General features: G+C 37.1%; 2 protein-coding genes across 2 annotated transcripts; one reads left to right on the forward strand and one right to left on the reverse strand.

Annotated features, from left to right (window-relative positions):
• Nucleotides 1-103: 103 nt before the first annotated feature.
• Nucleotides 104-3,342, reverse strand: PEX13 (peroxisomal biogenesis factor 13; the record flags this gene model as incomplete). The annotated part of the gene is made up of 2 exons (XM_015830074.1): nt 3,250-3,342; nt 104-801 (listed from the first exon to the last, which is right to left on the reverse strand). Coding segments are annotated over exons 1-2 (748 nt in total), but the record flags the coding sequence as incomplete, so codon positions are not given.
• Nucleotides 3,343-4,182: 840 nt separating this feature from the next.
• Nucleotides 4,183-12,359, forward strand: LOC107300784 (putative tRNA pseudouridine synthase Pus10). Its single transcript, XM_015830075.1, has 8 exons — nt 4,183-4,206; nt 4,930-5,113; nt 6,464-6,600; nt 7,494-7,760; nt 8,834-8,920; nt 9,340-9,374; nt 10,066-10,177; nt 12,294-12,359. The coding sequence occupies exons 3-8, from the start codon at nt 6,475-6,477 to the stop codon at nt 12,357-12,359; spliced, it is 693 nt and encodes a 230-aa protein (XP_015685561.1). The 5' UTR covers nt 4,183-4,206; nt 4,930-5,113; nt 6,464-6,474.
• Nucleotides 12,360-12,444: the final 85 nt, after the last annotated feature.

The following is a 12,444-nucleotide window of genomic DNA, read 5'->3' on the forward strand; positions in this document are numbered from 1 at the left end:
AAGATTTGAAGTAGTTTGCAAATTCTGTTCATACCCCACAGCTTAAATACCAGAGGACAGAAAATAATGCTTCTATTTCAAATCAAATAGATATCTTCTTTACCTGTTCCATCATCACTGTAGGTGGATAGTAGCTTCCATATAAGGTAGGGACCGCCTAAAACCACGGCAAAAAATAGGAAAATGGGCCAGGATTTTGCAGAGTTAGCTGCCTTATCTTCTGGACCAATGCAGGCCACAGTTCCTTTGCTTTCCGCCCACAAATCATCATTCTCTGAGCTCCTTCTCATACCCAGTAACCTCTGCAGCCATCTGTAGAAATACCTTATAGTTCTGACTAATGCAAAGGCTGAAAATACCTTGGTAAAATGTATTTTGAGCCTGGAAAAGTGATTGGCAACATCCAGTACAGCTCGGAAACTATTGTAGACAGCTGAAAATGTAGCATCCATCATCATGCTGACAGAGGCAAAGGCATGGACTATGCTTTCAATGGACTGAAATGCACCCCGGCTGCTTTCCTCAGCTTGCTGAACAAATCGACTGGTGGGAATATCATCCATTCGAAAACGACTGTAGCCCAAGCCACCATATCCGTAATTATATGGGCTGTAACTTCCATAAAAAGAATTCCCATATGTGCCATAGCCTGCAGAAAAAGAGCTGCCATATGCAGGCCTGAAGGTATTAAGACCAGTGCTCCCAGTCTGTTGTGAAGGCCTTGGCAGAATAGGAGGCGGAATTCGAGTGAGTGTGGGCTGTCCAGGTCTAGTCACTTGACTGACTCCTACATCAGCAGATCTAAAATTCAGAAGTCTTCTGTTAATATATAGGATAATTCTTAAAAGTAAACATAATTCATATGCACTCTGTGTATGTTTATACATTCATGCTAACTATCCCTTTATACCATTTTTAATTGCTCCCTACCCAGTGCATCTGGAAATCTTTGTAAAAAGAATTTTAAATCCACAAGGGCAATGGATTTAAAATTCTTTTTACAAAGATTTCCAGATGCACTCAATATAAACATTGTTGAATTTAAGTTCAGATATTAAGCAGTTCTTCTGCAGATGTAAAACAAAGACAAAAAAGAGGAAATAAAGGGAGGTAGGAGAGGCTATGAAATATAAGCATTGTCATGTTTTGCTTACTTTAGTGTAAGCAGAGACTACTTAACAATTCCAAACAACATGGATATACATTATTCTCAACCCAACTGCCACCCATATTTTATTACTCCATGCCAAAAGTAGTAGTGTGCAATCTCCACTAGCACAGGCAGTGCCATGTATTGTGACTATTGTACCTCATTTGAAGTAGACATCTCTTCTCCAATTGGCAAGTATGTATTGTGGCAAACTCCCCTCTGCTCTGGTTAACAGTCTCATGTCCTTGTGCTTAAACTGGTTGATGGGACTTTTCTTTTGTAACTGACTCCACTAGTGAAACAGTGAATTTTCCTTTTTGTTCTTCATCAGTTCTTTTTAATCAGTATACTAGAGCAGTAGTAAAATAGTGAACCTTATTTTCCTTTTAAATTGGTTCTATGAAAATAATCCAAAAACGGGAAAATGGCAGAATGACAGGATGGTGATGATGGCTAGTACAGGGAAAAGGAAGGTTGTAAGAATAAGAAAGGGTTGGGGGATGGAAAATCATAGGTGTCTGAATGTGTTCTTAAGGGCAAGTACAGCAAAGAAACAAGAATATATGATTACAAATCTGCAACAATTTATTACTTTACAGAACAGTCATTAGACAAGGTGCTGTCTACTTTATGGAGAGAATAGAATAGAATAATAATAGAATAGAATAGAATAGAATAGAATATCTTTATTGTCACTGTGTATCTCACAACTAAATTAAGTGCTGTCCACAGTGCACACTACACACAAGTCAAAACCACAAATAAAAACATACATTACGTACACACATCCTTCACATTCTATTCACCATTATGCTGCCCCCAATATTGCACTTCTATGTTGCACTATACAGTATATAATATGGTTACAGCTCTGGGATAAGAACTATTTTTCAGCCTATTTGTCTTTGTTTTTATTATCCTGTACCATCTGCAAGATGGTAATAGTTCAAAAAAAGAATGTCCAGGATGAGATGAAGGAAAATTGTGTATTTATGATTTTTATACTGTTACAATATATAATTCTCACTTATTTATAGTAAATAAAACATCTACTGTATAATAACAATGAAAAATATTTATAATTGTCTTAAAATTGGAGTATAGTAAAGGTTATGGATTGACCAAACTTAGTTGTCTCCCGAGTTAAGTCTGGAGAGAAATGCAGCTTATGCAGGTATATTGTGTAATCTTAATTATGTAGAGAACGTAAGTAGGAAGCAATAAAAACTGCTCTACCACACCTATTTAATGGAAAAGGGAGAAGTAGGAGGAAAGCAAGTATGTCATAATAGCTGTAAACTAGCACAGTATGCAATCAACAAGCTGATGCACTTTAAGTAGGGACAATCCCACTAGAAAAATCATTTTAAATTAATTTTCAGAGCAAAATTTAAAACATCCAGGAGCCAAAAAACTTAACTGCACAAACTTAACCCACCATCTCAGCATTCGTTCAGATATAGACTGACACAATCCAGACAAGCATACAAAGCTGACAAATTCCAAGGTGGAAAAACAGAAAGGAAACAAATATTCACAATGATGCCATGTTTTATCCTTTTTTCCCCAGAGCAAAAAAAAAAAAAATTCCTTAGAAATAAACCTGATTAAGGGAGAAGAGAAGAAAAAAGAGGAACACCTGACTTTATGGGGAAAACTATCTTTGTCTTGACTTAGAGTACGGAGGGCAATTTGTGTGAAATACAAGTACAGTAATGAATTTTGAGGGGGGGGAATCCTTCAGTCTGCTTCCACTCATCCTCACGTCACGTGGAAGACGGAGTAACAGCTGTCCTTTTGCACCCTCATCTAATCAACAACCGAGTGAATCTGGAAGAGTGGCGGGGGCGGAGGTTTAGAGATCAAGGTGGGTCTCCGAAATTTATTTTTTTCAACGATCAACACAATCCGTAGCTTTGAACAAAAGCACCTAAGCATGCGCAGAGTACCCTCCCTGCTCCACTAAAAAAACCTCCCCCCCCCTTTCCGTGGAAGGTCCAGTTTAAGTAGTAATAATTAAGCTCTGAAGTGGAACAGCTATTTCTTCTTCTATGCTCCTTACTCGCCCGCCTTGCACCCGCAGCCACCACCAAACTTACAGCCGCCGGTTCTCCCACGGCTTGGGAGGAGGCGGTTGATTGGCCGCCATCACCGCGCAAGGAGACCCTCGCTCGAGCGCTGCTCCTGCTTCTTTGGAGAGAGCCGAGCTATCGAACTTACGCCAGAACCGCGCCGGCTTCATCAGCTCGCGCGACCAAAGCGTCGATCGACTATTTCTGGCTGTGATACGTGCTTCCTATTTATTCAAGTCAAAGAGAAGCGTGAAAAGGAAACCAAGCAGCGCTTCCGCAAATATGCCTCTATGTTTTAATTGCACCATTGCCTTAAGTTTTCTAAGTTATTTGAAAACGACATTAAGGCAATATTTTTATTCCGTTGATTCATGAAATTATCAAGTAGGGCTATCTTTAAAGTGAGTTTACGTGGCCGTCTTAGGGCTAATAAGGCCACGTTTAATTTTACTTTTTTAACCTTCCACTCGGTCACTTTATATATTTTAGTTCTGAAACAGCATTGAAAGTATTGTGCAACACTCGAATAAAACGGCTAGCATTAACATTTGTTCTCCGTTTGAACTATTTTCTTCCTATTAAGTGAGTTTAAAAACTCAATCACATCTTTCTTTGCTTGAAAAAGTTTTTTTTTACTTTGTGCATAATTACTCTGATCATTAAGTCTAATATAAATTCAGAGTTATATTTCAAGGAAACATTTTCTTTCAACAATTCAAGAAATGTCCTTTCTTTTGTTCTTTGTTCTTTCCTCTAGCCACCCTTTTCTTTAATCTCGGTATGCTATCACCATCCTTCATCAAACCGTTGGAAATTCAAAGAAACAGTAACGATCTTGCACAGTTGCACAGTTGCGTTCCGGAACAATTATTTCCGAGAAAGTGTTTCCTTCCCATCCGGAAGTGAGGAACAGCCATTGATAGGGACGTGGGGCGTGGCAGGTAAATAGTTCCCCCTATTCCTCCTATTGACATAGGCGAAAAGGTAGGCGATCGTTGGACGTTATGCTCGGGTTTTTGTTTGTTTGTTTTAGCAGAGTAGAAAGGTTATATAGACTACTTTGATTCCTTGATTTCTTGTAGCAAGATAGAGTCAACAATACTTTACCAATGCTTATTCGGAGTTTCTGTGGGATTTGCGTGCTCGCTAATATATGCTAGCAGTGCAGACTACACAGTATACGATCCAGTATCCCGGTTGAATTGCTATTAATATACAACGCCCAATGTAATTTATGCGACCACTATCCCGACCGTTCTAGGGGAGGATGCGAGTTAGATTTTCTTTTCCTGTATGGCAGCATCAAAGATCCTGAAGACTTTAATCTAGCCACATTATAAACGCAATTACTGCTCCAAAAGATTCTCAGCTCTTTCTTTATAGCATATTGAAATCCATCCAACCTGAGGGGCCTATTATCTGGCACTATATTGTCAGTTACTTTATATTGTCTATCTGTATGGTTTTCTTGGAAAAACAGAGGCATGTTTTATCATTCCCAATAAAAGAAAATATGGATTCCTTAATGGTCCTTGTGTTTGATTGTTTGCTTACAGACGTTTCAGCACTTTCCTACATTATTGCTGCCTGATATAGGTGCCTGCTTGTTTTTTCTGGGGGACTAGAATGAGCTTCTTTCTTAGATGACCCTGCTAAGATTATATACTTTGACATTCACTCCCAGCATTATTTGCTCATTCTTTCCAGGAACACCATCACCATGATGAGATAGCATAGCAGGACCCAGGGTGGGAAGTAACTAAGAAACATTCTTGCAAAACAGTTGTAAATCAAACATTGAGCAACACTCAAGTGGGAAGAGAAGAATATATTCTATTCATTTAAATCCTGCTTTTATAATCTGACAAATAGACTGAAATTTGGAATCTATGTGAGTATATACTACTCTAAATCCATCTACAGTATTTTCATTTTCATTGTTAACTACTAGAGATTCAATAGATTAGACTATAAAGTCTCAAAAATGGAAAGTCAGGAATATACATTTGTGTTTTTTAAAAGATCTCAAAATGTCAAAATATGGAATAAAACATATTTCCAAAGATAATTGTACAGGACCGAGATAAATGCATTTGTCTTTTAACCTTTATTTTAAGATAAATCATAGCATAATTCTGAAGCTAAAGTCCTTATCACTCTTGTTAATTTAATAACGATTTTCTCGAGAAAAAATGTTTAGGACTGCACGGATATTCCATAACTAGAATTTTGCTTCTAGAACATAATTGATGGCTGGCTTAAAAATAGATTGTTGACTGGGTAAGAGCTGAGCTGTAAATGTATACACCTACTGTCTCATCCCTTTAATGCAGACTTTTGCACTTGTGCATCTTCCAGTTATAACTTGCATTACCCCCTAAAACTGTATGAAATGTAAAAAGCTTGAAATGGGAAAACTAAACAAAGTGAAAGATGAAACGAAGTGACTACACATTGACATCTTAGACATCAGCAAATTGAAATGAGAGAAGAAAAATAAAAAGCAAGATCCAAATTCTCACTTGAGGGAGGAATGACTGAGCTCAAATTACCTGTGGTTAAGATGCAGGCCCAGAAACCAGGATATTAAGTTGTAGGCTTCCCTTAGGCATGAAAACTTGCTGGGTGACTTTGGCCAGTGACTCTCAACCCAATTCACTTCATAGGGTTGTTGCGGGGAAAATAGGAATATTTGATTTAGATTAATTAGCTGTCTTGAATTATATATAAAAAGATGGGATAAAAATCTAATAATAGCAGTAATATAATTATTTGGATACTTTGTGCAAAGGGTATCTCTATAGAAATATATAACATTGAGAAAGATGGAAAGAAATAGAAGAGGACAATCAGCAGCAGGGCGATTGGATTAGATTACAGTTTTGATGAATACACCATTAGAAGACCTGAAGAGCCACCTTGAGGATAGATCATCCTGGAAAAGGTCTTTTTAGTGGTTGTTATGCATAACTAACATAATTGTTAGTCCCGTATCTTCTCTCTTAATTTGTCCTTTCTAAATGATTGTTATCATGAATTTTTTCTTAGGAACAAAGGAAGCTTCCATTTATTGTCAGACCTTTACTCAATTGACCTTAATATTGTCTGTGCTGACAATGGGGGGAAAGGAGGAACTGCATGTAGCACATGTACACTATCAGTGCACTATGGTCCTTCCTTGATCCTCTCCCCATTGTGGCTATTGTAGTGATTTTGTAAATAACTTTCCCCCCGAATACAGGTTTCGTCAAGATGGTTGTACTGGCAGAAAAAGACAGACCTGTTGCTCAGATGTTACTGAATTCTGGAACATGTCCCCGTTGTATTTTCAGATTCTGTGGTGTAGGATTGCAGACTTCCTACAGGGAACCTCATAAGGTTTGATTAAATTAGAATATATAATACTGATGAGAGTTATTTTAATGAAGAGTTCAGTCTTAGTGACACCTCTTTTCATAGCATCTTTCCTGAGGGCTGGAAAGAGATTTGGAGTGAACAGGATCCAAAAAGATGCGAGCAGTACTATTTATTACTTGGTGCTAGGGATCCTGAATGGGGGAAGGAGATGAGAATTAATGCTAAAAAAGTCTAGGAAATGATCAAGCACAACATCATGAAGCCAATAAATCTATAAACTGAAAGTGATTAAAAGTCAGTAGTGTTCCATTTATGACTGACTCTTAAGAGTCCAGGTCTGTGTAGGAATTTGGCTATTAAGCTATTTAGTCTCTGATTGTTCCATTTGTTAATTTGCTTTTCTCTTCTAAATATCAATGATATTTTCTATCATCTGCTGGCCTCAGACTTGTTTTTCAATCCTCTGCTCTTGGAAAACTTTTTTTGTTGTGATTGTTTCAGGCACTGCCTAAAAATTATGCCATTGTTAGTTTCTTCTTCCAACAGTTTCAGTCTTATTCTGTTCAGCATTTCAGACCTTTTATCCAGCAAATGTGAAGGGAGAGCTGGAATATGTAGCTGCTTTATGCTGATTTAGATCATTGGTCTGTCAAATATAATACCTAATCCTATGCAAGTTTACTCAAAGCTAAAACTCACTGGTTTTAAATTTACTTTACAAGATCACTGACTACCTGACATTAGTTCATTAAAAACTCCTGTGTAGATAAACAGAACCTGTAGTTTTCAGTTTGAGACTTCCCTTTAATTATAACTTGGTGCTATTATCCCTTGTTGAACACACAAGTGGCACTCTTCTAAAGAAAACCATATTGACAGAGTTCTATTTTTGTTTTGTTTTTTTAATCAATCAGGATTTATTTCATGAACTATGCAAGTTTCTGGAGAGCAAAGAAGATGAAAATATATTATCTTGTGAAATGGCTAATCCCCCATGTAAAAAGATTAAACTGGAAAATGCTAATGGAATTAAAGATCAAAACCCAAATGGAAGCCATGAGCTAAACAATATGAACGATGATGGAAGTGATGCTCCAGCAATTGAAAACTTAAATCCAGTTGTGTGCAATATATGTTTGGGGATTCTACAGGATCTTTGTGAAATAGACTTTGTCAAAACTGTAAGTGTCAGCCTTGTGGAGTTTTATTTTCAGCTTTTCAAAGGATAAAACCAAATGTAACATACAATATTGTTGTAAACATAGCTGGTATTCATATAGGATTTCAATGAACATTTTGTTGCTGCAAATCTAGTCAGAGCTATCTGAGAGTAAATATCATTGCTCCCAAACAAGTGCACAAAACATTAGACAGGAATTAGTTATACTGTAGTTACAGTATCTTAGATAACTCTACGCAAGAAACCCATTGAGCAAAATTTAGAACACAGTTGTAGCCTTTGATTTTTCTTGATTTAAGTTATTCTTCCAGGTACTTCCTTCTTCTTGACTTAGGTAGGGTCTTGTGTTGGTAAATACTTACCTGAGCTGGTAAGCACCAGGAAGCACAGGGTTCATTGGGTAAAGTATTCTTCCAGGATGGCAATTTTGTAGATTATGACTGATGTGGCTCCTAGCTTACAGGCTCAGATTCAGTGTCTGGGTCACCATTTAATAGCTCCTAGATCAGGGGTGTCAAACTCACCACATCACGTGACGTGTCACGATCTATCGCAACTTTTTCCCCATTGCCAGAGCTGGGGTGGGTGCAGTTTTTGCATGACGCATCTGGCCCGCACACCTCCAGCTGAAGGTGCAAACTTTAGGACTGCTAAACAAACGTGCATTCTCTAAGGCAACCATGCATCTAAGTTGATGGTTTTTTCCCATTGTTTTTTGTCTTGCACTAAACAATATTTTGTGAGCATAATATTTTTAGTTCTCCTGCCAGGTTTAGTTAATCTCTTCAACCCCTGAATTGGTTGTGGTGAGACATTTCTAGAGCGATGTTTTTGTCCCAGTGCTAAAGCCAAACTGGTGAGAAGCAATTAGACATTGGGTACAGAAAGAATCTACTGAAAGAATCAACATATTTATTCTAAGTTAAAAATACTATCTTTGCAAACAAAATTATTTTGTAAATAATATTACTCTAAAACAGTTTTCTAGATTGCCTTGTATGAAGTAATTTGTTCTGGAGGGATATGGATTGAAATATGATAGGTAAATATTTTAAATAAATCTATGTTTTTCAGGCATGCCACAAGATTAATTCCTCTGAATATCAGTTTTCCAGTTTTGTGTTTTCAGTGTCATTCCCACCACAACTTTCAGTCAGAGAGGTGGGTATTTTGCAGATATTTTTATTTATGCTTCAAATTTGTCTTCAGTGAGAAAGAAAGGATATTCTTATACATTGCCTTGCTTTGTATACTGGGAAATTTACTTTGTTAGGGTAGATATTGAACAACATGGGATTGGAAGTAGTTAGCCAAGATGGTGGATCGATGGTGGAGCAAAATGGAAAATCATTGCTGGCTGTTTTGGTTAGGTTGATTTGAAGTTTAGCATTTCATTTGGAGATTGTAGACGTACTTTGGCTAAAGGTCACCCTATGTATCAGACAGACCTTAATGTTTATGAAAAGTAGAGAAAATGTCAGAATATTTTCAGCCAGATACTGAGAATATTTTTTTTATCAATGCTCTTTCTTTCTCATTTTCCACCTCTTTTGTTTCCCTACTTTTTCTTATGTCTAAAGCATGCAGCATGGCTGCTGGTGAAAGAAGAAATGGGGTGAGTAAATTCTCCAGACAATCTAAGGACCAAGATATGATTTAATTACGATTGAAGCAGCAGTGACCTTGATTAAGTCATGTATCAGCTGATTGCTGGGCACATGATTTTAAATAGTAGTATACTTAAATAGTCAAAACTATGACCAGTTCTGGATATTCCATCATGAGTCAGTGTTTTCTACTATCACTGTGACAAGTGTAACAGATGTTGCCAGTCCTTTAGATCACGGGTGTCAAACTTGATCGCATCACATGATGCACCGTGACGTATCATGACATTTTTTGCCTTTGCGGAGCTGGGGTGGGCGTAGCCTGTGTGTGACGCATCTGGCCTGCAGGCTGTCAGTTTGACACTCCTATAATAGATTGCTAATAGTCACTTTAGTGGATAAGGCACCAGGCTATGTAGCAGGACGCTGTGAGTTCTAGTCGGACGTTAGTCATGAAAGCCAGTTGAGTGGGCCAGTCACTAACTCTTAGCCCAACTCATCTTCCAGGATTGTTGTGGCGAATATAGGAGGAAGGTGTGTTGAATATTTACAATATTTGTAAAAATAATGTGGGATAAACAAACAAACAAACAAAATTACAGGAGAACTTGTTAAGATGGTAAAAATATGAGTCAGTTTATTTTTTATCCCAATTGCACATACTGTACTTCAGAAAACACTGTCTTTTTTACAATTTAGGAAACAGGGCCTGTCAATTGGAAAAAATGACTTTGTTCAGCTGAAAGAAGCTTACAAATGGCTTATCCATCCCCTGTTCTTGGAGGAGTTGGGAGTCCCTGCTGATGGAAAGGTAGCATATATATAAACCATTTACTTTGCTTTTGCAGCGCTAGCTCACTATTAGCTGATGCAACATGTATCTTGGCTGTGCTAGTTTCAGACTGCAGATGGGCCTTCATGTAGTTGAATGCCTTTTCCAAATATAAGTAGCATATTAAGGGCAAAAAGAGGACAGAATCTTTTCTCCTGATGGGACAATATTCCTGGTGCAGAGTAAATTTTGTTCATTGGTATTTTTAATTGTATTAGCCTTCACCTGCAATTTTTTTTTTTAAAAAATCATTGGTTTAACTCAGAGTTCCCCGTTTCTGGCTTTGCGGATCGGCGGGAGGGGAAGGGGATGATTCACACAAGCAGCCAGCAAGCGCATGCACGCACAGCTCCATTTGCACAAGTGGCATAAACATCTGCCTCCCTGTCACGCAAATGGAGCACCTGCATACGTGCTCTCCCGCTGCTTGTGCAAGTGAGGATGCGCACGAGCGCATGTGCGTTTGCTGGCAGTTTCCATGGCCCAGTTGTAAATCCCTCATGGCCAAGAGGTTGTGGACCCCTGGTTTAACTTATGGAAGAAAGATGTAAGGGAAAAAAAGAAATATAAAAAAATCGACCACAAGGAAAACATGAAGATAACTTCTTATATATATAAGAAACCGCAACTTGGTTTTTAAATGCAATATTAAGCCACCATCACAGAAAATAATTTTGGTCAGTATAGATCTAGTTTTAAGCAAAGAGCAAAGGCATACAGTCATTTCTAGACTTTAAAGCCAGAAGTGCATTGTCTTTTACTAAAAAAAGTCATTTTCTCTGTATGCTACACTAAATAAGTCTTTATATGTTGATAAATTTCTAGTCTGGGAATATAATTCAAAGCTGCAGTCACATCTTTAAACAATGCTACCCTTCCTTAACAAATGTACAAATATAAAACCAAAGTGGAACAATAGTGGGACAAGCCCATATTATATATACATTACCTCCATAATTTTGCACTTCTAATACTATGAAGCTGAAAATCACCACTTTGTGGGTTCATTAACATATTGAATATTTTTAATATCGACTGTTGATTTGTTAGTTTAGAATATTTCACACGTTTGTTCCAAAGTTCAGGCAAATAATTAATTTTCACTTCAGCAATACTTAGATGTTTGTAAAAGAAATTTGTTTTGAAGTGTTACAATTTAGTGTAACTAGATGACCTCATTAGAGATGACTCTTTTCTATGTATCTTTTGTCCCATTATGCAACAAACAGGAAAAGAACCTTTGATATTATATCGTGGAATACTCATTCATGAAATTTGTGCTAATGTTGCATTTATTTTGGTACCAGTTAACATTTTATTTCTCTCTGCATTTTAAATTATTCAGCCTACCATACTCGTATTGCCTTTTCATATTGTTTTGTTGCATTTTCTGGTTGTAAAACTATTTTTTTAATAAAGAAGAGTTGATAAATAACCCAAATAAAGAATAACTTTAGTATTAACCCAGAGTATAGTTGCTTCTCTTTTCATAATGGTAGGAGGGAGCAATGGAGATGAAAATTAAAGAACTGAAAGACTTAAGTGGGCACTTAAACCCAAACATGACTTTTTTCATAGAGAGTAAGATAATTTGGGTTTGTCAGAATCAGGAACTATGATTAAAACTGTGAACCAATTCAAATTATTAAGCCAACTGTAGACCATGGCTTCGTACTCTGGCTGGTATTTCATGGTTTATTGGTATATGTAAAATCATTTTGATTTTCTTTTGTAAAAGGGATGAAGTAGAAGCATCCATAAGCACTGAAGATATCCAGTGCTTATTGCAGGAAATTCTGATGCATCCGAGAAATATGTCTGTCTCTTAATGCCAATATGAATAATACAACTGATCTGTTTTTTAACATCTGCAGTTGTATGTCTAAGGGCTTGTGTGGATCACTGCCTCCTGCATATGCTTTAAGGACTTGAATGTGTTACTCACATTTTGTATTAGTCACATCAAGTCTCTTCCTGATGATAGGCTTCAGATGATTGGACAGACTGAATTCAAGCTATTGAAAAAAAAGAGTGATGTGGAGGAAATCAAATTGCCAGTAGCAATTAAAAATTAATTTCTATCTTTGTGATTCAGAGCCTGTTTGAAGTGAGTGTTGTATTTGCTCATCCAGAGACAGATGAAGATTGCTGTTTTCTGTAAGTAATAATATAACAAACAATGTTTTATGAGAGCAGAGACAGATGGGTGAACATTCTAGGTTCTCCCTCCAATATCTGAGATACCT

This window comes from Protobothrops mucrosquamatus, unplaced genomic scaffold (genome assembly GCF_001527695.2).
Source record: "Protobothrops mucrosquamatus isolate PMUCROS unplaced genomic scaffold, P.Mucros_1.0 scaffold8432, whole genome shotgun sequence".
Taxonomy (NCBI): Eukaryota; Metazoa; Chordata; class Lepidosauria; order Squamata; family Viperidae; genus Protobothrops; species Protobothrops mucrosquamatus.

Excerpts from the sequence above, each read along its gene's own strand:
- LOC107300784 (XM_015830075.1), top strand. The coding sequence starts at position 6,475 with ATGGTTGTACTGGCAGAAAAAGACAGACCTGTTGCTCAGATGTTACTG. Across the intron at positions 7,761-8,833 it reads AAATAGACTTTGTCAAAACT|GCATGCCACAAGATTAATTC; the intron begins GTAAGTGTCAGC and ends TATGTTTTTCAG. Across the intron at positions 10,178-12,293 it reads GAGTCCCTGCTGATGGAAAG|AGCCTGTTTGAAGTGAGTGT; the intron begins GTAGCATATATA and ends TTTGTGATTCAG.